The sequence below is a fragment of the Indicator indicator genome, chromosome 14 (genome assembly GCF_027791375.1).
Source record: "Indicator indicator isolate 239-I01 chromosome 14, UM_Iind_1.1, whole genome shotgun sequence".
NCBI classification, from domain to species: domain Eukaryota; kingdom Metazoa; phylum Chordata; class Aves; order Piciformes; family Indicatoridae; genus Indicator; species Indicator indicator.
The window spans coordinates 8,411,949-8,438,353 of NC_072023.1; the positions used below are offsets into that span (position 1 = coordinate 8,411,949).

Genomic DNA, 26,405 nt, shown 5'->3' on the forward strand with positions numbered 1-26,405 from the left:
CTTTCTTCTCACTTCCGTGAGGTTGAGGGCGACGGGTCGGTGTGAGCGAGCTGCTGCGGGTGTGCGGCCTGCCTGCCTAGCACCCTTTCGTTGTGCTGGGGCATGGAGGGTTCGTCTCCCGCCTCCCGTCCCACGCCTTTACTTGTCCTGGTGCCTGCGATCCCTGTGTGTGTGTCCCTGTCTCTGTTCACCTCTGGGGTTGTGGCCCGTCTGGATCTACGGCTGGTGGGCTGCCGTCGGACCGTCTCCACGTCTTGTACTAACCAGCGCAACTGCCTGAGGCAGCTTCTCCCCGGGGGAACCACCGCTAACCCGTGGAGCACCGCCTGGCGGCCTGCCTCGGTCTGTGGCCTGTGGCGTGTCTCGGGGAGAAGCCGGGTATTGAAGTGGCTTCTGGGGTTTACCTCACTGCGGGATGCTGGTGCCAGTCGGGCGGCCGTTCTGTCAGGCTGTGGTGGGGCCGTGTAGAGGTCCCACGGTCCTTCGTGTGAGAGCCAGTAGTCTGTCAGAGTTGGTGCCTTAGCCAGCAACTCTACGTGCTTGGCATGAATGTTTGATCTGTGTGGTGTTGCCTAACGCTGTGTTTGTTTTGTTTTCTTTGAATATGGGGTCACTCGTGCTTTCTCTGGGTATGAGAGGAAGGTGCTTTGTTCTGAATGAGCAAACTAAAGGGAAGACCACAGTGAAATGTTCTGAATTTGCCAGTCATATAGTGCTGTGCCTCTGAATTGCCCAAGTAGAGCCTTGTTGGTAATTAGGCCCATAAACACAGTCCAGCATTTTCCCATATGGTCCTTGCCAGCTGCCAAATGCTCAGGGATGTGAGGAGCAAGTGCACAAATCAGACCAAGATGTTCCTGTTAAATGTTTCTGTCCAGACATGTACACCACTCCTGTTCCTGAAATACTCTTACCTTTCGCTTGTCGTGTGCAGTTTGAAACCTTCACAGATAATAGCATCCTGGGGAAATCCTTTTGGAATTAATCAATGGACATAATGGCTAATGTATTGTTCACCCCTTGTTGGAATCTGTCCCCTGACTCTGCACTTCCCTCAGGCTTGACTGGTGCTTCTGGGAATGTGTTATGCTCTTAAAGCCTCATTTATGGGCAGTGATACGTTTTTTTAATTCATTTGCATTAATGGTTGGTAAGATAACTCTTTAAGTGCATGTTGTGTGAAGATGATACTGAGAAACCGTAAGATAGGACAATATTCTTGTAATAGTTTTATTTGCCTTCCATTTTAATTCAAAGCTTTCCTTTTCTTTCCTGTCTTTGTTTTCATTCAAGCGGTGTCTTCTGGGCTGAGAAGTTTCCACTCCTGCTGAAGCTGCTCTGCCTGTGTTCACTGAGCCGTGTACCTCTCTGCCCTCTGCACTGCAGCACCTTGTTGAGCTGCAGGCAGCCCCTCCACCCTTGCCTGGGGTCACTGTGGAAGGACCATGGCAGACACCGGGGAGGGGAAAAAGGAGGAGGCTGATTATAAAAGACTTCACAGCTTTCCACTGATCAGAGTAAGAGGACTGAATTACATGTTTACCAGTACTGCAGACAGGAAATTCTGCCTTCATTCTTACCAACTTTCTAAACTAGAATTTCTCCCACTGAGAACATGTACTGATGGTCCAGTTGAGGGATCCAGGTCATCACCACTGCTTTCTTCCTGACCTGTCAGGGAAATCTGTTAGTGCTGCTCCCCTCCCCCTGCCACTTCTGCCAGGGCAAGCTTGGGGCAAAGTGATTCATCTAATAGGTTGAACATGCTGCCTTTGGAGTCCTCTCAGTGTTCTGGATGCAGCTTACTTTTCTCCCTAGAGGACCTGGAGTAAAAGATCTTGCTAGCCAGTCAGAGAGCAGAAGAGGAAGAAGAGGTTGTATAATTTAGACTTTGTTATGCTTGTAACAGCAATTATGGACTGTTTGGAGCAGTATTAACACGCTCTCCCTTCGTCTTATGTATGTGTATTTATCTCCTCCTTTAAGATGTGCTTGCTTCATGCTAGTCACTGTTAGGTAGGGAAGAACTCTGTTGGCTGGGACAAAGGAAGAAAGGGATCCCTCATAATGCAGTAAGCCATTTTCACTTTTACCATTCTCTGAACCAGTGAAGATGCTGGTGTACAGACAAACCTGCACTGCTGGTGATGCCCTGTGCCCAGCAGTCTAGGCTCTGCTATAGCCTCCACAAAAATAAGGGCTCCTTACTGCTGTCCTGTGTCTTCCTCTGTTTTTTTCACTTAGTTCGTCTTGTTTGCTCTTTCCAGCACACGGACATGCCAGAGGAGATGCGTGTAGAGGCCATGGAGCTGTGTGTCACGGCATGTGAGAAATATGCCACCAACAATGAGGTACTAGCCAAATCCTAAAAATGTCCAGCCTTCAGTTGCTGTGGCTCAGGAAACTTGCAGGAGCAGGGCTGAGGGTGCAGGGTAGAGCGGAATCAGATCCTGAGATCCTATTAATCTTTTTGAACTGAGCAACAGCAGAAGACAAAGAGCTTGGCTAGATTTCAGATTTCGCTTCCCTTTGTCAGCAAGATCCATAATAGCTTTCCTGTGGGAAACAGAGGTCAGTAGTGATGGTGCCTCCCAAATCTTACCTCCTTCCTGCTCCTGCCTTGCCTGACATACTTTCAATTCTGTTCATAAAATGCCCTGTGTCCTGAGGGCTTGGTTCAGAACTGTTTGGAGACTGGCCCTTCCCATCTGTTCTTCAGTGTTGAGCAAGGTTGTCCCCATGAGAGTGTGGAGGAGACTTGTGAGGATGTGCATGTGAAAGTCTTTGAATCTTTAGGTACAGCCTGTTAAGTCTTCCCTCTCGGTCCTCAGCAGCCTGCAAGAAGTTACTGAGACCACATAAATGGGGGGGGAGGGCGGGCTGGTGTTGCAGAAGGTACAGCCTTTGGAAAGGTTGCCCTTGAGAACCAGCCATAAAGGAAAACACAGCTTGCTCTGTGGGCATGGCACAGACTGCTTGTTACTGGAGCGGTTTTGAGTTGGATCAAGGCAAAGCTACGAAGCCAGAGATTTCTTCTGGCCCACTCTACCTGAGACTCTGCATGTCACTGCAAAATCTTCCCCCCCCTCCTTTTTTAGATCTGTCTGGGAGAAGTGAGCCTTTTAAAAGTCAGCCTAGTTTCAGTATTTGGATAATTAGCTATAGAAAAAAAAAAGAATTTGTAAAAATAGCCACAGCTTAGTGACCTGAATCTCCTCTCATGCTGACTGCACCCAAGCATAACTCCATCAGTGTCTAAACCAGGACTCTTACTGCAGACTGTGCAGATGAGAGACATGGTTGTGAGGTGCAGCGCTTCAGTTTCTCCTAGCTGTTGTGTCAGGAGCTGCTGGAAACACAGACTTGTTTTACCCTTGAGTGAAGCTCTGGGGAGCTCCCAGTTCCTGCAGTGCAGCTGTTGTACCTGTTGCCCATGGCTTGCATAGTCTGGTAAAGGGAGAAGACAGCTAATTTATGTGTTTGCATATAAACTTGCTGCTTGCTCAGCCTAACCCTATGCTCTCCTCCTTAACGTTCTCCAGAGCGCTGCCAAGATGATCAAAGAGATGATGGACAAGAAGTTTGGGTCCTCCTGGCATGTGGTGATTGGGGAAGGTTTTGGCTTTGAGATCACTCATGAGGTGAAGAATCTGTTGTACATGTTCTTCGGTGGCAGCCTGGCTGTGTGCGTCTGGAAGTGCTCCTGACATCTGGCCAGGTCCCAGACTCACTGCATAAAAGAGATTCTTCCTTCTCTTGACAGGTTTTGTACAATCTGGAGATGGGGCTTTATATTTTAATAGTTAAACATCGAGAGTTTTTTTTCCATACTGACCTGCCAGTTCCGTGGGATACACATAGTTGGCACACGTCTGCGTATAAACTTTCTAAGCTGTCCTGTCCTCGCTTGGGTCCCGTCTGTGGCTCTTGCCTTGGTGCCTGAGCCAAAGCAGGAAGGAGGAGGTAGGGAACAGGTAACCTTGCAACACGCTGCAGAGCTGTACAGCAGTGCTGGCAGGGGAAAGCAAAAGGAGAAAGATGCTATCCAGCCCTAAGTGTCTTTCTTCCTCCCGTTTGTTCCACATTGTGTCCTCTCTTCTGTCTTCCTCACTATCAACTGGTATGGTTCTGACCAGCACCTGTCTCTCCTCTCTCTGAATGCAAAGAATACTTTTTTCCTGCTTCTAAGATGTCCATACAGAACTGGCAGTGACAAGGGCCTCCCTTTGGGCTGCTTGTGGAGGTGTTAGCCAGAGAGAAGCAGACTCAGCTTGCCCTTCCACGCTTCTCTCAGGAGGATGCAACAGCTGAGCAGCCTGGGTGTAGGAGGTTGCTATGCAAACTGCCCCCTCCTTTCTCACCCACCACACACTGAGATAGCAAAAAAACACAGGCGGCTGACGATGCCTGGAGAGTGGGTGAGAACTCTTCATAAGGCTCAAATGCCTCCCTGTCAGTTGTTGGGGGTGTTGCAAGTGCTGTGTACTTTCATCATCTTGTTTGGAGGCTGGTAGAGGAAGGAGGCTCCATGTGAGATATCACTTGGTCATCAGCAACCTAGCATCTTTTTGGACTTGGTTCTTTTAGCCTGTTTCATTTTTTAGATCTGTCAGTGTTGGAGGATGGAGTGAGCATAATTGTGTGTTACGTACATGGATTATTTATACATATCTGGGGAACTGTGCTTTTACAATAAAAATTTAGTAGAATGACCTTTTCTATGTGTTCTAAAATGGAAATCTTGAAGTGGAGGATGGTAAAAATTAGTTGGGGAAACATGGAAGTAAGCAAGCAATGGTACAGCTCAGGTGGAGGACAGTGGCAAGTGTCCATCCCACATGTTTCCTGGGTGACCTGTAAGTACCAGAGACAGCCTCTCATCCTCCCTTTTTAATGCTTTTCAAAAGTGCAAGCCACAATGCTGAAGAAGATTGCCAGGCCCACAGTGCTACTGGCCAAACAGCTGTTGAAGTAGCAGCAAAGGAGTGTACCCATGCCCTCTGCCCAGGCAGTGTGCTTCTGCTCTGGCCTTCGAGGTCTCACATTTATGGCTTCTTTGGTTTTCAGACTTTCAGAACAGTGCCAACTCCATAGCTCAGTTCCGAAGGGCCTTTCTGCATTAGTGCCTGCAGTGGATGAAACTGCTGGAGGGTCTTACAATTCCTCTTATTCCTTCTCTGAACCTCAGCATGACGCTAGAAATGTTCTTCTCCATTTCATCATGTCAGGAGCTCTTCTACAAGCCAGGATTTGGAGTAATATGAAGGCAACTAGAAATTATTTCAAGTTTGGATCATCATTGGCTGTGCTCAATGTCCTCTCATAATTCCTTTATTCATCAGGTGGAAGGGAACTGCAAAGTGGGGGGGACACATACCACAAAGTAGTTGGTACCATGTTACCTGCCCTCTGTGGTGGACCACAGGGCACAATCACTGTGCAGTGTAAACAGACCAAATCCTTCAAGCTGTCTTTTGGTGTGGTTACTCTCTCCAGCTGGCTGCCTTTGCATGAGACAGCACTGTTGACTGGCACATTCTGCGGCTGGCAGGTGGAAAATATTATTTTGTCTTACACAACTTTCTATCTCCTCTAGGTTCAGAGGAAAAGGTAAAGCCAGTGTGTTTGGAATTCTTAGTGTGTGAGCACAATACTGTAACATAGTTTCTTTAATCATGCCCCTTTCACACTAATAAATAATTAACTGCGGTGTGCATGTGCACACACATACCGGCCACAAGCATCTCTGCAGGGTTGTGGTGACCTGCAGATGATCACAGGGAGCTGCTTACCTCAGCACAATCTTTTGGCCTCAATGCCAGTTTATCTCTTTGGCCACCAGCTGACCAAAGCTAATGTCTCCATGACCTGCATCAGCAAGAAGTGAATGTTGACCACTCCCCAGCCTTCTTGAGTCAAGAGCATGCAAGCAGATTGAGGTGAGCTAGGCATGAGTTTGCAGCAAGTCAGTTCCCACACTAACTCCTTCAAGGTAAGTGCAAGGTGGCTCGCAGGAGAGTGGCAGGCTATTTTTGTTCCCAAGGATAACACCTTTCCCACAAGAAGCTGCCACGAAGAAGCCAACTCATCCGCACTGGTTTGCATGCCTGTCATTGGTGCTGTACATGCAAGCACAAACCTCAGCTTCTCACGGTTCAGCTCTGTGTGTCAAGGCCCCAGCTCTGAGGCAAGTGTCCATTGAGATAATTTTGGGTATGGCTCTAATTTTCAGGGAAGTGCTGTTCATGGATCAGAGATGGTCCCTTGTCCAGTGTTTTGCTGCAAGAGACCCTTCTGTGGCTGATGCTGTGGAGCCTCTAGGGCCTATCTGCTTTTGACCATAAACTGCAGTCTCTTGCTGAAGGGTTTCACCTACAAATTTTCAGCAGAAAGCCGGGGAAGCTGGCAACATGTGGCTTGCTATTGTGTTCTTCTCTCCCTCTTGTTTCTTGTCCCCTACATAATGCTGCCATTACCCATCAAAGTATCAGGCTGAATCAGACGTAGAAAAGGAGATGAAAAATGCAGGGTGATACATCAGTGACAGTTGAAACGACCTCCTCTATCCACTCATCCCACAAAGCTGTGGTAACAGCTCAGAGGGCTGTGCTTCATGACTTATCCCTCCCTGCTGAGGGGAGATGGGCAACATCGTTATCAGCTGCCAGGGAGCCCTGTCTCCGTGACAGCAGTGGAAATGTCTCTGGATGTACAGCTCCTCCTCTGCCCCAAAGGTGATTTGATCCTGCTGGGAAGATGGAGGAAGAACTGGGGTGAGGGGAAGATGGGAAGAAAGAGGTGCAAACTTAAGGGCTTTCTCTGCGATGATGTCATGGCAACAAGGTACATTGACATGCTGTCAGGCAATCGGGGCAGGCTTTGAAGCTTTCCAACTCTTCCCCATTGCTGCGGGCTTGTGTCTGACTCGCTGAAAAACCTTTTGGTCGATATTTAATGCTGGCATTGAAGCGCCCCACCTAATCCTGCTGTCTCCGCTTTACAATGGGATGCTAAACAGAGGTAAAATGTAGGACTGCAAGCTCCCCTAGGCCAGGGATGGGGCTCCTGATCAGCAGGGTGGCCTCAACCTGTAGGATCCCCATCCCTGTCTTGCTCTAGGATGTGGGAGAGATGTTTCTTTCTTCCCTCAGACTAGCTTGGAGCTGGTTTGGGGCAGTGGAAGGAAGGGGCTCTCCTCTTGGTCTCCTAGGGCTTGCTCTGAAGCAAAGCAATCTGTGGCCCTGCTCCAGAAGCTGAGCCCAGCTCCTTCGATGCAAGCAGTTAGCACACAAGTCTTGGTGGTGAGATTTTTTTTTTTTTTTTTTGATAAGCAATGACCTAACGATCCCATGTTCCAGTCGCAGTCCCTCGTAGGCGCCTTCTTTCCAAACCGTATGCACAGACTGGAGCCAGCAATCCCCCCCGAAGCAAAACGCCGTGTTCTCTTCCCCAGGGATGCCATCTGCTCCCCCCCACCCCGTCACAGCTCCTTCTGGAGGACTTTGAGCTCACCAGCCAGGCTGGAAAGCTCTCCTCCTCCTTCCCGTTTGCCCCAGCTCCCATCGGCCATCTTGTCAGCGCAAGGCGCAGGGCAGGGAGCGAGGGGCTGGCAGCGAGGGGCTGGCTGAATCTGGGGCGGCTGACGGTGTCGGCCGGAGGCGGTTTCCAGGCAACTGTCGCGCCGTGGGACACGACGAGCCAAGAACACCGGGAACACTGAGTTCTCACCGCACCGCCCGGGAGGAGGCCCAGCCCAGCACGGACAGAGCTGGCACGGGATGCTGGGGAGAGGGCAGCGTGAGCAAGAGAGCGGTGTGGGGATGGGAGCAGAGGAAAAAGTCTCCAGTGTACCCCTTACTGCCTGCTTCTCAGCTGACCCTCCCTGGACTGGAGCAAGGATGTCCAAACTGTCTGCTGGTACATCATGCAGCAAGGAAGGACTGCATGATAGACAGGATTTAACACGCTCTCTGCATCCTTTGGCAAATCAAAATGAGAAAAAACATCTCTCTGAACCCTGCAACAAAGCCCCCAGGCTTGTTGTGGGCAGTCCCTTGCTTCTGTGTCCCTTCACAAATCCAAAGTTCTCTCCCTACAACTGACCAACTGGTTTTGCTCATGCAGCCCAGCTCTCTGTCCCTGGGTGCCACTGGAAAAGTGAATTTCTTGTAAAAATGGGGCTGCCCTTCCCTTCCACAAGCTGCCAGTCCTCCCCAGTGCTCAGTGGGTCCTGCTTCCCCTCCATGTTGATGCCTGAAGCAATAGACAGCATCCTCACCCCTGCCTGTCTGTGCTGTCTGCTTCAGAGGCCCTGGGAGCGTCCTTGCCCATGAACCTCACTTGCCTGGCAGCCCTTCCTTACAGTGCCAGCCCTTCCTTGCAGTGCCAGCCCAGCTTTTCCCCACCCAGTGATGCTGATACTCACTTACCCTTCTTTTTACCTAATTTAAGTGTTTTTTGAAGGGGGGCTGAGGACAAGTGATTTTTGAATAGATGGGGGAAGATAAAATTGCTCTGGCTGAGCAGCAGGAAGAAAACTCTCTTGGATTATAAGCATGCAGATTTGATGGACATGGGGAATGGGGCTGTGTAGTGCTGGTCAGGGTGGGTGTTGCAGAGCAGCAGACCTGCTTTAATGCCCTGTGTACTAAGAAATGTTTTACAGCCCCGAGCAGGTGACAGCACAAAGGGACAGGATAGTGTGGGGGTTGTCTGCAGCCATCACTGTCCCCAAGCCAGCCTTGCACCTATTGATTTGGAGCTTGACCCGTTCATGCTAACCTTGGCAGTGCCAGCTCGCCCCTTATCAGTGCTGATAAACCTCATTGAGACCTCCTGCTGCCGGCTGGTCCGGTGGTATTACCCTGCATGGTGCCACAGTGGCAGATCTTTCCTTCAGCTCTGCCCTTGCACTGTTCACTCTTTCGTGGTGATGCTCTAAATCGAGGACAGCTCACTCCTATTTTTGCACAGAGGCTGCATCTGCACCAACTCTCTTTTAGCCCTGAGTAGGTGCCCACCCCTTGCCAAACATCTCGGGTGAGGAAGGATGCGGTGCCGGCTACAAGCACTTTTTCAGAGGAAATTTAAAGCCAGCCTTCTCTTTCTCCTGCTCTTGGCCTTTCTGGTGCACCTGGCGATGGATTTGGATTTCCCCACTGCACACAGATCCTGTGGCTGCGATGTGAAAGCAACGAAAGCCTCGGGCGCCCCATCAGGCAGCCCTGTGCTGGCCAGCCCCAAAAAGCTGAGCCTGCGAATCCTTCAGGACTTCAGTGGTAGCAATGGCTCCTTGGAGAAGAGCTCCCAGCTTCAGGGATCGAGACCACAAGCAAAGGCTGGAGAGCCAGGAATGCGTCACCAGAGCAGAGAGGGGAATACAAGGTGGGCTGAAGGATCAAAGCTGGCGGCACTCTTTGCACATCCTCTTTACAACATCCCAATCCCGGAGGTAATGGAGAAGGACAAGCTGTTTGTTGTCAACCCCATGGAAAAGTTCAGCCTCAGCCACAGTGGAAGTGATGAATGGTGAGGAGTAAAGTCAGCCCTGGCTTGCTTTTGGGGGACGTGTGGGTTTGAGGGGACAAGAGGCAGGGAGCAACTGCATTGTTTCCTTGTGCAGACCAGCATCTCACCCCGGAGGGGCACTGGTTGCTGAGCACACTTTTCTTGTGCCTTGAATCCTCTCTTGGCCCTGAATTTCTGTGCTGCCACCTGGGAGTGAAGCCAAAGGAGATGCTGAATTATTCACAGGAATATGTAGGGTATCCTTTAGGCCATGTCCTCTGCACCCCAGTGCAGACTCTACCCTTTGCTCTCTCTCAGGACTCCACTCCAGATTGTTAACCACTTTTATCTCCATCTCCCAAGATGCTGGAGATGCAAAGCCCACTGTGTAGATTGTCACTAACGATGGGACTGCTTCCATCCTGCATTTTGCAGGACATGGCCTGGTGTCTCTAGCCTCGGTCACATGCTTCCAACAGCCTATTGTCATCACTGGACTACTAACATTTGATTAGAAGGGAAGATACCAAAAGCTTTAGTAACACACAGCAGCTTCCTTAATTGAAAGCACACCCTCCAAACATGGTGGCTGCTAAAACTGGGAGAGAATAAAAGCTGGTTTAAGAACTGGTTTACACAAATGGGCATTTGCCTTTGAGGACTACCTCACCTATGTATAACCATAAGAGATGCGTGTGGGTTAATGAAATTGGGGCAGAATGTGCATTTTCCTAGAGTGAAAGACATGAATTTGGGTTACAGATGCTGAACTGTCCCATTGCAGTGGTGGTGCAGAACAGGGGCAGATACCCTGGGAAGCCCTCCTTGTATGCCAGCAAACTGCTTATTTGGAGGAGGCATAGAGACAGGGATGATGTTAAACCAAGCTTATCCTTTCTTGGGGAAATCAAAGGTGTGTGATAGGCCCATCCAAGGGGAGATGGATGTTGAGAGTGGGAGTTCAGGTTGGTGCTGGGGATGGCTGGCAAACCCATGTTTTACAGAGCCACGTGAGTCCTCAGTGAGCACGTTGCAGGGTGTAGCTGGTTGTATTCCCAGGAACTAATGCCTTGGGGAAAAACAACAAGGCAAACTTCTCCAGCAGGGAAATAAAGGCACAGATAAGAAGAGCAGGATCAGCCCAGGGATTTTCCTCAGAGAATGCAGGGAAGACATTGAGCCCCCTCTGGTTGTGCCAGCAGGTCTTCCTGGCCACAAGCCATGGGTGGGGTCTGCCCAGGTGCTGGGAGCCCCAAGGAGGGCACTCAAGGGTTGCACCAACATCCACTGCTTGTGCTGGGCCTTCCCTCTACCTCATCCTCCATGCGCCAGCTCCTGGGAGGGGACTGGGGAACACAGGATATGTTTGGTCCAAACTAAACAATACTGTTGTTGTTGTTGTTGGGGGGGTGGTGGCTGTTGGGCTGCAGGGTCAGCAGCAGTAAAGCCGAGACGCTCCTTCCGACAGGGAAGACAGCCTATGACACCTACCCTGCCTGGCTCAAATTCCATGTCGGCATCAACCGCTACGAGCTGTACCCCCGCCAGGACCCCCTGATGCCCACCATCCTCCAGGACTTGGCCACACAGAGGATTGTCAGCTCAGGTACTGCTTCCCTTCCTGCAGCCCTACCTACACCCCTGCCCTGCAGCCCACCACTTCCCTCCCTCATGCCCCTGTGCCCTCTTTCAGTGCAGAAGTCTGGCGGGACCCAGCTCAAGCTCATCATGACCTTCCCGAATTATGGGCAGGCCCTTTTCAAGCCCATGAAGTGAGTAAAGCCAGAAACTGCCCCATACACCCCCTGCACAGTGCTCTTAGGTGACAAGGAGCAGTCAGAGGCAACCACAGAAGGAGAAATGGAGAAATACTTCATGCACTGCCTCCTGTCAGCCTCCCGCCCCAAAACTGGGGCAAGCTGGATGGGCCTTCTCCCCTCGTCTTCCCTGGTGGTGCTTGCGGCAGGCTGTGCTCAGCTTGTGATGGGGTAGTGACCTCCAGTGGTGGAAAGAAAAAGATGGTCCGTGAGGACCGTCCAGGACCCTCTAGTCCACAAAGGCTTACCAGCCCCTAAGCTGGGAGCAGACAGTGTGTGGGGACCTGGGTGGAGGATTTAGAGCCACACTACCCAGCAGGGAGAGACTGGAGGAGATTGGGTTTGGAAGCATCTCAACAGCACCAGGGACACGAAGTGAGGGGTGGTCTGGAGCCAAGCCCATGTTTGAGGTGATCATATCCACAGCTATTACCCCCACCCTCCCCTCTCCCGCCAGGCAGACCAGGGACCAGGAGACCCCCATCGACTTCTTCTATTTCTCAGACTTTGAACGGCACAATGCGGAGATAGCAGCCTTCCACCTGGACAGGTGAGAGCAAGCTTTCTACTCCATTCTGCCCTCCCGTGACAACAAAGAAGCAGAGAAACTGCTCCTTCATCTCATCTCTTCCTCCCTGCTGAGAGGGATGCCACTGTTTTAATAACTCACTGTGAAAACCAGCCAGGGTCAGCAAGAAATGGTTCCAAGTTCTGTGTTCCAGGATCCTGGATTTCCGGCGAATCCCCCCAGTTTCTGGCCGTTTAGTCAATATAACGAAGGAGATTCGAGACATCACCACAGATAAGAAATTGGCCAAGACTTTCTTCATCTCCCCAGGTGAGCTTTCATGCCATCCATCCTCTCCTGTGGCCAAGTGCTTGGAGGTCACCTAGAGCCAGCTGCTCCTGCCCTGGCTCCTGGTGCACCAGGGCAAACCATCCCTTTGGGGACTGCTCCAGCTCCTGCCAGGTTCCCTGCTGCAGGGTTCCTCTGCTCCTCAGGACTTTCCTTGGCACTGCTTTGCTGGTGGCATGGGGCCATGGTGCATGGAGCATCCTCACCTGGCTGCTTGCCAGACAGCCCTACATAGATGTAGCAGGTTTGTTGTCTTCCAGCTCTTCATCAACCTTTGATTTGTTCCCACTGCCAGCGGGCAATGTCTGCTTCTATGGGGAGTGCTCCTACTACTGCTCCACTGAGCACGCCCTCTGTGGCAAGCCGGACCAGCTGGAGGGCTCCATGGCTGCTCTGCTGCCGGACAAGACCTTGGCCAAGCGCCACTCCTGGCGCAGCCCTTGGCGCCGCTCCTACCACAAGAGCAAGAAGGCCGAGTGAGCTGGGGCATGAGGGGCACAGGGGGCATGGGGCAGCAGATCTGAGAGAAGGGGGTCAGCCCATAGATGCTCTCACAACCTCATTACCTGCCCTGGCCTTTGCCCACAGGTGGGAGCTGAACCCCAATTACTGTGCTCAGGTGCGAGAAACACCACCCTACGACAGGGGCCATCGCCTCCTTGACCTCATCGACATGACAGTCCTCGACTTCCTTATGGGTGAGCTCTGCCATGCTGGCACTGGGAGATCTGAGGGCCCCTTGGGACCAAGAGGCCCAAACAGTTCCATGTCCTGCAGCACTGTGCCCTGCATGGTTTGTTGGCTGCCCTCTTACCCAAAATAAGAGTAGAGGGGTGTGCTATTAGGGCACATCCAAGACAGAAGCCAAAGGATGAGAGATGTTGGGAAGATCTCAGTGAGGGAGACCCCCAAGCACAGGAAGCTCCCTCCAGCAAGCTCCTACATGCAGCCCCTGCAGAGCTGGGGTTGGTGGTGATGCTCCCTGAGGCTAATGCTGGCTCTTTTATTCTCTGGGTCTGCTCTTTCCTCCCTGTGCTGTCCCTCCACCATCAACTGACTTGGAAAGTTTCCCATCTGCTTGTCCTCAGCTGTCCAGCCAGGCCTTTGTCATTACTTCTGCTCCATTTGCTGCTGTTGTCCCTCCATAGGGCTGCTCGGATGAGAAGGGGCCTGGAGGTCTCCTTGGGTCCCCACCGTGACTATGCCCACCAGATGGGCACCTTAGAAGTGTCCTGAGCTCTTTTCCCCAGTCTCTGGGTTTCAGTAATGCTGAAAGTATTACTGAATGAGGAGTATGCTATGTGTCCCCACTCCCCCCCTGGTCCACCACCTGATGGCAAATTTGTTGCCCCACCACAGGCAACATGGACCGACACCATTATGAGACCTTTGAGAAATTTGGGAACGACACTTTCCTGCTCCATCTGGACAACGGCCGTGGGTAAAGCGTTGGAAGCAATCGTGGCAAAGGGGTGGGGGGAGAACCCGGGTCTTGCCAAAATGCTCCCCACACTGGGCTCTGAACCAACAGGGCAATGCTGCCCTGACACCCACTGGTGGGCTTCTCCCCCCCCAGCTTTGGCACACACTCGCACGACGAAATGTCCATCCTGGCCCCTCTCCAGCAGTGCTGCAGGTAAGGGGCTCTCACCATTTACACCAGAGCTGCCCTCAGGGAGAAACTCCGTGGTTGAGACCTCTCCCTCATTATCTTCATCAGCATCAAGAAGTCGACCTACTTGCGGCTGCAGCTGCTGGCCACCCAGCCCTACCTCCTGAGTGATGTACTGCGGGAGGCACTGGCTGCTGACCCCCTGACCCCCATCCTAGCCGAGCCCCACCTGCAGGCACTGGACCGTCGCCTGGGGAAGGTGCTGGAAGTGGTGGCACACTGCCTGGCTGCGACAGCCCACCCGGATGAGGTGCTGGTGGATGATGTGGGGTCATAGGTGTGATGGGGGCTTGGAGTGTTGGAGTGTTCTGGCATGCTGCCAAGGGTGATATGAGGACCAGCAGACAGTTCTGACTGTGTGGCGCCACAGCCAGCAGCACGATGAACCGGGAAAGCAGGCTGTAAGGATGGCTGGGACAGGGAGGGTATTTAAATAAAAAGGTTGACCTAGTGGAGAAGACATGAGCTGAGATCTGCCCCATCAGGGATGCTTTCCCCGCCCTGGCCTGTCCTCGCATGCCTGGATGCGTCACTTCTGACCTCCAAAGTCTCTCAGGAAAGGGTAGGGATCTTTCATGCTTTTTCCCAGTAAAAGCTGCCAAACTCGAGCAGTTGGCAAACTCCTTCTGCCCCTCCCTCCACCAGCATGGCAATGCCCTGGTGATCCCCAAAAAGAAACTGAGGGTCCCCACTGCTGGTGTGAGGAAATTGAAGAACAAGCTTCTAGCCACTCACTGTTTATCCCTGCTGCACTCTTCCCATGCCCACCCAAATGCCCTTATAGCTTCAGCATTGTCACCTCCACCACAGCACCAGAAGTGCAGCAAGAAGGGAACAAGTTCCACTCCCCAACTCAGCATTTCCTCACATTCCCTGAGAACCACTGCTGGCTCCCTCCCCACCTGAAAAATTGGCTTCTGGGACAGGAGAGATTGACCTAGGGCCATGCACCTTATTTAGTGCCCAGTGGCTCAGCACCCAGCTTATCCCCCAAGTCTCCCAGGGGGGTTAATCCATGTCAAGGTTACATCAGCCAGGACAGGTGCCATTGTTATGGCCACCACCAGTGTCCCTAGGACAGAGCACAGGGTTGGCATCAGCATGGCCAGAGGTAAAGGTGCCATAGGGGAGGATGGATGTCCTCCAGCCATGTCAGCCAGCCACAGAGTAATGGAAGCCACAGGAAAGGGTGAAAAAGGGTGGCTGGCACAGTGGGAGACAGAGCTGCCCTGGAAAAAGCCAGGCAGAGATTTAGGCTGGAACAAAAAAATGGGCTTGAAAGGGAGGAAAAAAAAAAAAAAAGTGTGTGGGGGGGGTGGAGACAAAGAGGATCTGTCTGAGTTACACAACGGGGCCAGGGACTCTGAATCGGGGTTTGTTGCTGTGTGCCCACACCCTCCCCCCCTGACACTGGCCACAGGTCCTCCTGATACTGCCCTGGCTCTTGCACCAAACTCGGGCATGAGGAGGAAAAGGCTTCGGGGCTGTTTTGCAACAGGTTACTCCCCTTCTGCTGGCTTGGTATTTTAACCCTTTCCACAAATGCCTTTTTGCTGCCATACCCAAAGCTGGCACGGCCGTTCCCACCCGATGCCCCATAAATGCAACCCCACAGCTGTGTATGGACACAGGTGGCGGGGTTTCCTCGCCTCGTTGAGCCCTCCCAGGCAAATTTTTTTTCCGCGGCACCGTCAGATTTAGCACCCGGGGCGTGGGAGGGAGGCTGTTTTCTCCGCTCCGTGAGTTTGCACAAGGTCCCGGCTATAGCTCTGCACGTTCAAGGTCCCATGGGAGCAGCCGGGTTTGGCTTGCAACCCCCTGCCGAGCCGGCCCAGCCACCCGTATGGGGAGAGGGATGGCAGCAGGGTGTCTGAAGCCACGGGCCCGGGGAGCAGCAGAACCCGCCCGCCCGGTTGAGGCGGCGTGGGCACAGGGGCGTCAAGCGCGGCAGCCCATGCCGCGGGCACGGGTTTGGCTGTGCCAAGTGATGTGCGGGGGTGCCGGGTATTTCTCACCCCACTGAGGCTGGCAAACCCCAAATGAGGGCAGGGCACGGCACAGCCCTGCACCTGAGAGCCCCCATTTTGGGTGTGCATCACTCATGGGACCTGGCTGTGCGGGCTGCCTCTGGTCCTTGGTAGGTATTGGGGGGACAGTGGCCACCCCCTACGACTGAGGCATGGGGATCCAGCTCCCCGGTAGCAGCCAGGGCGTAGGGATAGGGCGCCCCCATTGCCCCTTCTCAAAATGATGGCAACAACAAATAAAATACCATAAAATAGCACAAAATACCATAACGTAAAATATAAACGACAATAGCGGCAACAGTAACGGTACTGATAACGACGAAGGAGACACAGAAGAGGCCCCCACAGACCGAGGTGGCGGGAGGCAGTGGCAGCTGCCCCCCGACTCCGCTCTGCCACAGACAGCGGCGGCCCCGGCGACCGAGCGGGCGCGCGCGCGCGCGCCGTTCAGCGGGGCGGGGCGGCGGCGGGAGCGCGGGGGGGGCCGCCGGGGAAGCGGGGGGGGGACAGGGGCGGGTGCCGCCTTCCCCTGCAAAACAAAAGGGAGCGGAGCGGCGGCTGGGCCGGTGTGGGGTTTGTTCCGGCGCTGCGCGAGTGGCCGGTGGGTTTGCGTGGGGCAGGGGGCATTTGGGGTGGGGGCGTGGGCGGGCCAGCTAGCTTGTACGGAGGCCCAGGGTGGATGAGCTGGGCTGAGCTGAGCTGGGCTGGGAAGGGGGCAAAGGATCTACAGAGGCACGAGTGCTGGCGCGGGTGTCCCGTGGGAGGCGAAGGGGGTTTATGGCCCTATAAGGGGAGGCTGGTGGCGGGGCGGGCGGCTCCATCTCGGCCCAGCCCTGCCGGGGGCGGCCCGAAGCAGTCGGTGCCGATCGGCGGGCTCAGTGCACTCTCAGCCGCACCGGCACCCCGCGGCTGCCTGCATGCGAGGAGGGGTCGGTCTGTGCTGGGAGCCGTGGGGAGAGCCCTCGTAGGAGGTTCTCTCCCACTGACACTTTCCTCTGTCCCCGCACCCCTAGGTGAGCCGTGACCTCTCCGGTGCTGCCGCCATGTCCCGCCGCAGCCAGCGCCTTGTCACCACGCGCTATTATCCCGGGGACGACGATGCCACCACCAGCAGCAGCAGCAGCTCTCTGATGGGGGGCCAGCAGCTCCCCTTTAAGGAGAGCACCGGCAGGTTAGTGCGTGCAAGGTGGGGGAGTGCAGTTCCCTTTCCCAAACATGCCTAGAACTCTCTATCCCATGCAATGGACTGGGCACCTTCTAGGGGTGGGCCATCAGGGTGGCTTCTGAAGTGAGCCTGAGGGTGAGCTCGCTGCGTTTTGGCATGGCTGCCAGCCACCTTGGCACTGGCTATGACCCCATTCTGGCAAAAGCCCTGTGCTTTCTGGCATCCCTGCGTTTCCCCTCCCCTGCCTTGGCACAGGGGCTGCTGTGGGTGGCTCAGGGTGGCTACCTGCATCCTCCAGCTGCAGCCATCTCTAGCTTGATGGCAGCAGGGAGGTGTGCTGCAAGTGCTGGGCCGGAAAACCGCAGCGGTGTGAGCGGAAGCGGTGCTGGCAGCTGTCAGGGAGGGCCTTTTGCAAAGCAGTGGTTGTGCCTTCCAAAACCTGCCACCATCAGTGTGTGTCTGTGGGGGGGGATTGTGGAGGGAAGTGATGCAAGCTGAGGAACTGTGGTGAATTCCCCATTTCTACTCGGTGCACTATAACCCTCCCACCTTGTAACCACGCTTGGCTTGTAAGTTGGTTCTTTGCCCTGACAGGACCATCAGGAGGAAATCCAGCAGCACGAAGCGCCTCTCTCCTGCCCCTAGCACCCAGACCTCCTACTACAGTGAGTCACTCATGAGCGAGTCCTACCTTGGAGGTAGCCGGGGTCTCGCTGCCCTGGGCAACTCTGTGCTGGACGATGCCCTGGACCGCAGCACCTACTGGGGTGAGCCCTCCCTCTGGCAGCAGCTGGGGACCTTCCTGGGCACTGGGGTGGGAGGTGTTTGGGCAGCTCCCCAGCTGAGTTGCCTCTTCTGGGAGTGATGGTGGATGGTTTATCAGGGGGACTGTGTTTTGGGGTAGGTGAGGAGCTTTCCACCAGGAGGAGAAGAGGCACAGGGGACACAGAGTCTAGTAAGATCAATGGGCTGCTGGAGAGCAAGACATATGACACCTATGCCTCTTCATCTGGCTACTCCTCAGAAGATGACTACACTGGTAAGGATACATCAGTCTCTTTGCAGTGGCAGGAATGCTGGGGGAGATGGACCCAATGGGACCAGCCCAGGGCCTGGTTGTGTTCAGGGTGCTGCCAGCCTGTGTGCAAAGCCTTTGCGCTGGGTGATACACAGGGATGCAGGCTCTCTTTGGTCACTTACTGCCTCAATTTTTCTTTTCCAGGTCACTTTTACTCAGGCCATAGTAGCTCTGGATCAGGGCTGAGAACTGCAGCCTCTCGAGTGGGCTCCTTCTTTTGGCAGGTGCTCACCTCCCCAGGTGAGTGGAGGGCTGATGAGACGACTTCTACCAACATCTTTCTTCCCTGCTAGTATCTCTGCTCTCCATGTGGCATGTGTATTGTTACCTGGTGGTGTGGAGGTGTTGTTTATCCCATTGTGGATCACCCTCAGGGATGGAGGAGACATCTCTGCTGGGGCCCTCTCTGAGGTTCTGTTTATCTTCCCATAGTTCGGTTCGTGGGGTGGTTGTTCTCGGGGCTGGCAGCTGCCTGGCACCGCCTCATCAGCACAGCTCCTCACCTGGGCGGCATTTCCTTCTCCAGGTGAGCTTGATGGTGGTATGCTGGGATGGGGGAAGCCCACACATAGAAGGGATGCCCTGCAGAGCCCAGCATGCATGGGGTGGGTGTCTTGTGCCAAATCCTGGACAGGCTTTGCTTTCTTCTGGCCCCCATCCAGAGGAGTGCTGTGGTGGGGGAAGGCAGCTGCGGTCCTACAGGCACCTCTTTCTTCTCTGTGTTCCAGGCGCTACCCGTGGCTGAAGAGGTTCCTGCTTCTGCTGCTGCTTCTCCTGCTTCTCGCTGCTGCCACCTATGGTGAGTCAGCCTGGTTCAATCTTTGGCCCGGAAATCTGGGGTAGTGCAGAGCATCCCACTGCCCTACCCAAGGGACAGGGTGGTCCTGAGCTCAGTACACCCAGTACCCTGGTGTATCTTGCACTCCTGTGCTTGGGACCTCCTGGTAACCCCAGGTGATGCTGATGACTGAGCCTGCACATCCACCCTGTCCCCTGTTGCAGGCTCATTACTGGCTTGTCATTTTTGTTTAACCACCTTGTTCTCCTGCATGCCCAGGAGCTTGGTACTTCTACCCATATGGGCTGTCAGCACTCAGCCTCCCTTCCTTCCCATGGTGGGGAGCTGGCAAGCTTTCCTCCTCTGATGTGCCAGGGGCAGGGGACTTGACTGCACTGGACCAGGTAAGGCATGGCAAAGGTGGTGGCCTAGATGAGATGGATGCCTTGTAGGGAGAGCTGGGACACTGTGGTCCATGGCTGAAGAGGTCTCTCCAGGGGGGTGGGGAAATGGTGGAGGATGGTGCAGAAGATGGCTCCATGCTGGTGGAAATGGCTCCCCCAGCTTGTGGCTGTCTCACTTTCAGGCTGTCCTAGGTATGGAGCAGGGGGAACATCTCCCCTTTATCTGGAAAGCAGCAGATGAATAAAATGCCACTGACTCTGGAGACTGGGTGGCCTGGGTCCCCTTTCACAAGGGGGTGTGTGGAGCAGGCAGCCCCCTGGGGGCCCATACCTTCCTGGGGACTGCACTGTGCCCTGCTTTTGCCACTGCAGGGTCTACAGGGGGAGCAGCGGTTCCTGGCTCGTTTTCAGGCCCTGGAGAAGCGCTTCGAGGCACTTGAGGACATGGTGTCACGCTGGGGGCTGCGACGGGGGGCGGCAGCAGTGACAGCAGGGGACGACAGCCCCTCAGGGGATGTGCTGACACTGCTGGAGGGACTGGTGAACCGCAGGGATGCGGCACTGAAGGAGCATCTCCGTGCTGACTTGACCAGCCATCTCCAGGTGAGAGTTGTGGTGGGCATGTGAGGAGATGGTGGGGGGGTGTGGGACCAGGCTCTGATCTTTCCCTCTTTTCCTTGCCTTGCAGGGTGAACTGGATGCTCTCCGAGCCCAGGTGCAGAGGGATTTAGATGGGCGCCTGGGGAAGATGGCACAAGCCTCTCAGGTAAGTGGATGAGCATGTGGTGGTACCCAAGCAGGACATCCACGCCACTGGTGTCAGAAGTCTCACTGCTTCCCCTTGTCCTGGCAGGAGATGGAGGCACGCTTGCTGGACCTGAACTCGGAGTGGCAGAGGTAACACTGTCAGGCACGGCCACCACTCTGCTACGGACAGGAAGGTGGTAGCAGGGTGAAGTTGCTACAGGGAGGCTTAGGAGGGGTTTCCAGGTGTGATTCACTCGAGGCAAAGGAGGGGTTGAGAGGCACAAGCTTGGGAAAGGGAGGGATAGGTATGTGGGCCTGTTGTCAAGAAGGGGCCATGGCTGTAAGCAGGGCTCAAAGGGCAATTGCAGCAAATGACCTTTGCAACACCACTCTGCATCTCTGTGGGGAATGCAGCCCATCAGCTGAGGGGTGAGCTGGGGATGCTTCCCTGCAGAATGCAGCAGAAGAGGTCATTGCCACAGGAATTGAAACTGGGGCTGGAGACGGGATTGAGTGTAGGCAATGGTGGGAATGAACCTCCTCTTCCTCAACATGCAAAGGGGAGGTGGAACTATTGGCACAAGGGTTTTGTTGCCTTTCTGTCAATGCAGCTCAGTGCAGGAGGACCTGCAAGGAAGCTTTCAGCAGGAGGTGGGCAAGCTGGAGCAGGAGGTGGCAGCACTGAGGAGGGAGCTGGCAGGCCTCAAGTCTGACCAGAAGGTGATGGGAAAGCACATGGAGGGGATGCTGGAGCAGCTGAAGGCAATGCGGGCAGATGTGAGTTCCCAGTCCCCACTCTGTTAGGTGGAGGGAGGTGCAGGAGTCCCTGTGCTGAGGCTGAGCTCTGTCCCTGCCGTTGCAGGTGGAAGCGCAGTTCCCGGCATGGCTCACTCGGTTCCTGTCACAGTCCCAGCGGGATGGTGCCGCTGGCCTTGTCCTCCAGCAGGCAGACTTGCAAGCAGAGCTCCAGGCCCTGGAGCACAAGATCCTGGCTAAAGTGTCAGAGAACCAGAGGCTGTCAGCACAGGGTGCTCAGGCTGGTAGTGGAGTGGCTCTGCAGCGAGGGGGGACCGCAGGGGTGACAGAGGAGGTGAGTGCTGGCCTGAACCCCAGGGACATGGTGGTGACCATGGGTGTAGAATTGGACTGTGCTATACTGCATGTGTACAGGAGGGGCTGGTGTGCATTCCTGGCAGATGACAGAGACATGGCAACAGCCTTTGGGACATTGATCCTGGGCTCATATCCCACCTGAGCATGCCTGAAATTGCTCCATCCCTTCTCTGCCCCTAGCATGCTTTGGGTTGTGCCTGTGCCTTGCCCTGGAAGGGGTCACAGGTGGCAATATCCACACACCTGCGAGTCTCTTGCTGTCTTAATCTAAGTTTTTGCTCATGCATCTTTCACCCAGAAAGTGGGGCAGGGGCTAGCAAGGTTTGCATGGGCTGAGCATCTTGCTTACTCCTATCCTTCAGCTGCACCACTGAGTCATTTGGAGCAAAGCATTTCAGCAGAATGACAGCAAGGGAAAATATGAGCCTGCTTGCTTTGGAAAGAGTTGTTGGCAATTCCCTGCAGGGAAGGGGAGGGATCAAGATGGGATTAGCAGTCTCTGCAGTCTGCGCAAGCTTCCTGCACACCACAAAGTTTAGACCCATGGTGGTGCTGCAGAGTCCAAGCTCCTGGGGTGGATTTGGCTCCAAAAGGAGCTCTGACCAACTTCCCCTCTTATGGATGGAGGGCAGAGCTCCCATCTATCCTGCAGGGCTGGGCAGGAGGGACCAGCAGATGGTGCTGGACTTGGATGGGTTATCAGCAAGCGTCTGGTACCTGCTGATGGCTTCTTCTGCCCTGAGGCTAGCCTCTGTTCTGGGATGGGGATGGGCAAGCCCAGCATGCCTGAGCACTGCCTTTTCATTGCACAGCTCCTCTCAGCTGGGGTATTTTTAGCAACCTCTGATGGGGCTTCCCAGCCAAATGCATGTCTCGTTTTTGTCACAGTGATTCATCCTCTGGCAGTTCTGTAGGAAGTTCCTTGCACTCTCTCCACCCCTGTAGGGTGGAGGCAAGTGAGGAGCCTTTCACGCCTCTCATGCCTTCTGCTCCTCCTACAGAAAGTGCATCTCATTGTGGACCAGGCCCTGAAACGCTACAGTGAGGACCGCGTGGGGATGGTTGACTATGCCCTAGAGTCAGCAGGTAGGTGCTGGGGTGCTCTCACCCACCCCGGATGAGCTCTCTGCCCTGAGGAGGGGACCACAGGGTCCTGGCATACAGCTCACCCACTGCCATCCCCAGGGGCCAGTGTCATCAACACACGCTGCTCGGAGACCTATGAGATGCGGACGGCACTGCTGAGCATGTTTGGCATCCCCCTGTGGTACCAGTCGCAGTCCCCCCGTGCCATCCTGCAGGTGAGTGCCCTCGAGGCAAGACCCCACTTGAGGGGGAGAACCAGCATGGGCTTGGTGGGGTTTATTGGGCTCTCGTCGCTTCAAGCAAGCAGCCATGATGGTTCTGGGCGTGATAAAAGTAGCACTGATGGTGATGATGTTGTTGGTATCTCACTCCTGCCCTCATAGCCAGATGTCAACCCCGGGAACTGCTGGGCCTTTCGTGGGTCCCAGGGCTTTGCTGTCATTCGCCTTTCTGACGTCATCCACCCCACAGCTGTGACGCTGGAGCACATCCCGAAAGCCCTCTCACCCCAGGGGACCATACCCAGTGCCCCCAAGGACTTTGCTGTCTATGTGAGTACCGCTTCCAGGACCTGAAGGAGGATGGAGGGGACACTGTGAGGGTGCCATGGCAAAGGGTGTGGGAGCAGAGGGCTAGTGAGTCCCATACCTGCCTGTAGAGTGCTTGGGAGGGTTGATCTTATCCTGAAGAGGAAGAAGAAGCAGTACTAGTAGGGAGAGTGGGGGAGCACCAGGCTTCAGAAAAAGTTTGGGGATAGACTAGGGGAGAGGATTGAGTTAGGTGTAATGTTCAGTCTTTCCAACCATACAGATGTACCACCCCAGCCTAGCTCTTGCCTCCTTCCTTCCCCAGTCACTTCTCACTGGCCTCTGTTCCCATTTGTCTGTTTTGGTCTGGAAGAGTAGAGGTCGAATGTAGTTGTCTCCATCTCTCTGTTCCACCCTGGGTGCACACATTGCCTCTGGTCTGATCACTCCCTGTTCTCTGTTTCTGCCTCCCCTGCCTTTCTGTAGGGCTTGAAGGAAGAGAGAGAGGAGGAGGGCCACCTTCTTGGGCAGTTCACCTACAACCATGATGGTGACGCCATCCAAACCTTTTACTTGAAGGTAACTGCTTTGCCCTTGGAGCACCCACTTCCAAGAAGAAAATGGTAGAGGAGGACTGTCAAGGGCTCAGGTTTTCCCTTTTCTGTCTCCCAAGGGTGATGGCATGGGCACATACCAGCTGGTGGAGCTCCGGGTGCTGAGCAACTGGGGACACCCTGAATACACCTGCATCTACCGCTTCCGTGTGCACGGGGAGCTGGCACACTGACCTCCGGCTCCCGCAGGGATGGGAATGCTGCTGCTGGGCCCACAGCAGGAAGGGATTGCTCTCTTCCACTGCTTCGCCTGTAGAAAGCCTGGGATGTGCCCTGGATGTGGGGGAGAAGAAGAGCTTAAGGGGGGTGAGGCTTTTGCTCTCCCAAGGACTGGCGTGGTGAGACGAGCATCCCATGCGGGTCCCAGCGCAGCCTGGCCTCTGTTTGCAGCACATCAGACATTGGGACTTTTTAAGCTAATTTTTTACTGGGTCTGCGCAGCCCCTTGTCCCCATTGCCCTGCTCCTTCCTGACGGTGTGCCTGGTGTTGCTGGGGCTTGGGAAGCAGGGGGGGCTGATTTTGCAACGTGCTTCACATGGGCTCGGGTGTGATGCCATGCGTGGGACCGCGGTGACTGGCTCAATGCTGCTTGAGTAGGTAGGAGCCACTGGTCAGAGCCACTGAGTCTCTCCCCTCTATGCAGGGTTGTTTCTTCTGCCTTGGCATTGGTTTAGATAAAGATCTCCAGATCTCCCATGCTGGGCAGGCAGAGGGGAAATAAGACAGTATTAACAAAGTATTAAGATAAACCCAAATGGTTTAGGGCATCAGGAGGGGAGAAATTTGGCACACAGTGGTGGTGGAGCCCATCCCGGTGCTGCCGTCCAGTGGCCGTGTTGGGTCTTGGCAATGCTCTTGGCACCCCCAGCTGGCTGGCTCTCCAGTGTTAAGCTTGATTATGGTATTGAAATCTCTTGTTGTCTGCTTTCCTTTTGGGTTTGTTCTATTTTTTGGGTGGGGTTTTTTGTGTTTGGTTGGTTGTTTTTTTAATTGGTGGTGTTTTTTGTTTGTTTGGGGAGAGTGGGGGTTTTTTGTTTGTTTGGGGAGAGTGGGGGTTTTTTGTTTGTTTTTGTTTTTAAGGTAGAGTGGAAAGGGGAATTATTTTCCAGTTAGGGTGTTAAGGATTTTTTTTTTTTTTTGGTGGGGTTTGGCTTAGTGGTTGTTTTTTGGGTTTGTTTTCTGTTTGGTTGATAACAAAGGAAAAAAACTACTTTTTTTTTTTTTTTTTCCATGCAATTTGTACTTAACCTGAGAATGTTTCATGGCGCTGCTTGAGTGAGTGGCTTAGGAGGGGAGAGGGCTAGAGCTTTGTTCAGTAGAACAGCACACATGGTAGGATAAACTAGAAGACAAGCTGAACTGTTTTAAAATGAGCCTTGAGTTGTCTGTGTCTTGGTAGTTGGACCTTGTAGACAAGGGTCCCCTTGGTGGAATGCTGCTTGGCAGAGTGCTGGAGGCATTTCTGCCCTCTTTGCTCTGGAGACGTCCTCCAAGACTGCAATGTGTGGCCTGGGCCACTCACTTGTGGCTGTATGTGTATATAGGTGACTGCTCTGCATGACTCTCTCTGTGCCTCAGCAGTCTCTTGGGTGGGAGACAGGGTGGAAGGGAGAACTCCTGCCCCAGGGCTTGCAGGTGCCATCATGCTCCTTCAGGGCTTCCCCCAGTTCTGGTGCTTAGGGCTGCCTCTCTCACCTCCTGGTCCCCAGTAGCAGATGGTTGGTGTGGGCTGACCTTCTTTCTTTAGGAAGCATTCCATACTACTTCACTGCTCCCCCAGCCCTAGTTGCAGAGGACCATGCTGAAGCGGGATGAGGAGTCCTGTCTGCATTGGACATGTAAATCCTGCCTGTACCATCATCTGATAGGGGGCAGCCATGGTAGGGGACTGCCAAAGGAATGTATAGGGACCTTTCCTAGGCTGAGGAGTGCCAGGCCATCTGGCCACTCCACCTGGCTGCCTACAGGATGCTTAATTTGGCTTATGTTCTTGGATGGTGTTTACAATCTCCACATTTGTCTTGTGTTTCAAAAGAATATCGAAAGGGCTTGTGTTGTGTTCCGGCCCTGTCTGATGCTGGCATCGTCTTTCCTCAGCACTGTGATCCCTGGGGACTCGGAATTGAGACCTGCTCTAGTTTTCTCTGTTTGAAGCACTGCAGGGCAAAGGGCTGAAGAGGTTTCTGCCTTCAACCTACCCTAATGCACATCAGAGAAAGGTGCTGAGCCCAGCAACCTTCTGTGCCATTCTGAAGGTGTTGGTTGCACATCCCTGCTGGAGAGGTCTCCTTACTCCAAGCAAGGCAAGGGGGAACCCAAAGGGCACAGCCTCATCTCTTAACAGGTTAACATTACCCTGTGGAGTGTGCTGCAGAGCTGGGAGGCCCTGCTACTAGGAGAAAGCAGACTGCAGCCAGATCCAATGACAATAAATTCTCTCCTATATTCAGTGTAGTCTTGGCACTCACAGCCAGAGTTATTTTAAACCTGTCTACAGCTGCCCACTTGCCTTGGAATCATGTGCATGAATGCCCTGTGAGCAAGGAGCTGTGCTTTTGTGAATGCCTAGACTGGTCCTGGACTTAGCAGAGCTTCTCCTGTGTTTAATTGTATGATAGAGCAGAGATGAAGCTCCCCCTGTTCCCCAGGGGTTCTCTGGCTGCCAGAGCAAATGTTGTAACCACAAGGTTTGCTAAGTCCTTTTCTTGTGTCCTTTCTGGCTCTGTGGCCTTGATTTGTGCTAAACTGGGCATGCTGGTGGGAGGTGGGAGTGAAGGGCCTCTTTCTCTGAGAATGGAGTGGGGTGTCTTTCCAAGGGGGTATTAACTACTGGTTATGGGGTAGGGAGCATTTGGCTTCACAGAGCAAGCTGGCCCTATCCTTGTAGAGGTCAATGTCACAGCTGTTCTGCTGTAAAACCCCCTGAAGACACCAGTGAGAGGTCACCCTAGGAATTAGTGCTGGTTTTCAGAGGTCTCACCATGCTGATTGTGTGAGGGTCCCTGGGAAAGCA

General features: G+C 53.9%; 3 protein-coding genes across 3 annotated transcripts; all 3 read left to right on the forward strand.

The window, feature by feature from the left end:
* Positions 1–1,445: 1,445 nt before the first annotated feature.
* On the forward strand, positions 1,446–3,941 carry DNAL4 (dynein axonemal light chain 4). Its single transcript, XM_054386855.1, has 3 exons — positions 1,446–1,517; positions 2,268–2,351; positions 3,543–3,941. The coding sequence occupies exons 1-3, from the start codon at positions 1,446–1,448 to the stop codon at positions 3,705–3,707; spliced, it is 321 nt and encodes a 106-aa protein (XP_054242830.1). The 3' UTR covers positions 3,708–3,941.
* Positions 3,942–9,049: 5,108 nt separating this feature from the next.
* On the forward strand, positions 9,050–14,129 carry LOC128971311 (extracellular serine/threonine protein kinase FAM20C-like). The gene is made up of 10 exons (XM_054386819.1): positions 9,050–9,528; positions 10,938–11,113; positions 11,201–11,279; positions 11,782–11,874; positions 12,047–12,162; positions 12,476–12,656; positions 12,769–12,878; positions 13,540–13,621; positions 13,757–13,816; positions 13,901–14,129. Exons 1-10 carry the CDS (start codon positions 9,050–9,052, stop codon positions 14,127–14,129), a joined length of 1,605 nt encoding a protein of 534 aa, XP_054242794.1.
* A 2,793-nt stretch (positions 14,130–16,922) lies between these two features.
* Positions 16,923–23,600, forward strand: SUN2 (Sad1 and UNC84 domain containing 2). Its single transcript, XM_054386544.1, has 17 exons — positions 16,923–17,050; positions 17,639–17,811; positions 17,949–18,083; positions 18,267–18,362; positions 18,555–18,648; positions 18,851–18,921; positions 19,180–19,304; positions 19,677–19,907; positions 19,993–20,070; positions 20,158–20,201; positions 20,663–20,828; positions 20,914–21,141; positions 22,166–22,250; positions 22,350–22,465; positions 22,634–22,801; positions 23,264–23,356; positions 23,451–23,600. Exons 1-17 carry the CDS (start codon positions 16,923–16,925, stop codon positions 23,562–23,564), a joined length of 2,145 nt encoding a protein of 714 aa, XP_054242519.1. The 3' UTR covers positions 23,565–23,600.
* Positions 23,601–26,405: the final 2,805 nt, after the last annotated feature.

Bases quoted from the DNA above. Each gene is read 5' to 3' on its own strand.
- DNAL4 (XM_054386855.1), top strand. From the start codon at position 1,446: ATGGCAGACACCGGGGAGGGGAAAAAGGAGGAGGCTGATTATAAAAGA. The intron at 1,518-2,267 runs GTAAGAGGACTG...TGCTCTTTCCAG, and splicing joins ACAGCTTTCCACTGATCAGA to CACACGGACATGCCAGAGGA. The intron at 2,352-3,542 runs GTACTAGCCAAA...AACGTTCTCCAG, and splicing joins AATATGCCACCAACAATGAG to AGCGCTGCCAAGATGATCAA.
- LOC128971311 (XM_054386819.1), top strand. From the start codon at position 9,050: ATGCGGTGCCGGCTACAAGCACTTTTTCAGAGGAAATTTAAAGCCAGC. The intron at 12,163-12,475 runs GTGAGCTTTCAT...TCCCACTGCCAG, and splicing joins GACTTTCTTCATCTCCCCAG to CGGGCAATGTCTGCTTCTAT. The intron at 13,622-13,756 runs GTAAAGCGTTGG...CTCCCCCCCCAG, and splicing joins CATCTGGACAACGGCCGTGG to CTTTGGCACACACTCGCACG.
- SUN2 (XM_054386544.1), top strand. From the start codon at position 16,923: ATGTCCCGCCGCAGCCAGCGCCTTGTCACCACGCGCTATTATCCCGGG. The intron at 18,084-18,266 runs GTAAGGATACAT...TTTCTTTTCCAG, and splicing joins CTCAGAAGATGACTACACTG to GTCACTTTTACTCAGGCCAT. The intron at 21,142-22,165 runs GTGAGTGCTGGC...CTCCTCCTACAG, and splicing joins CCGCAGGGGTGACAGAGGAG to AAAGTGCATCTCATTGTGGA.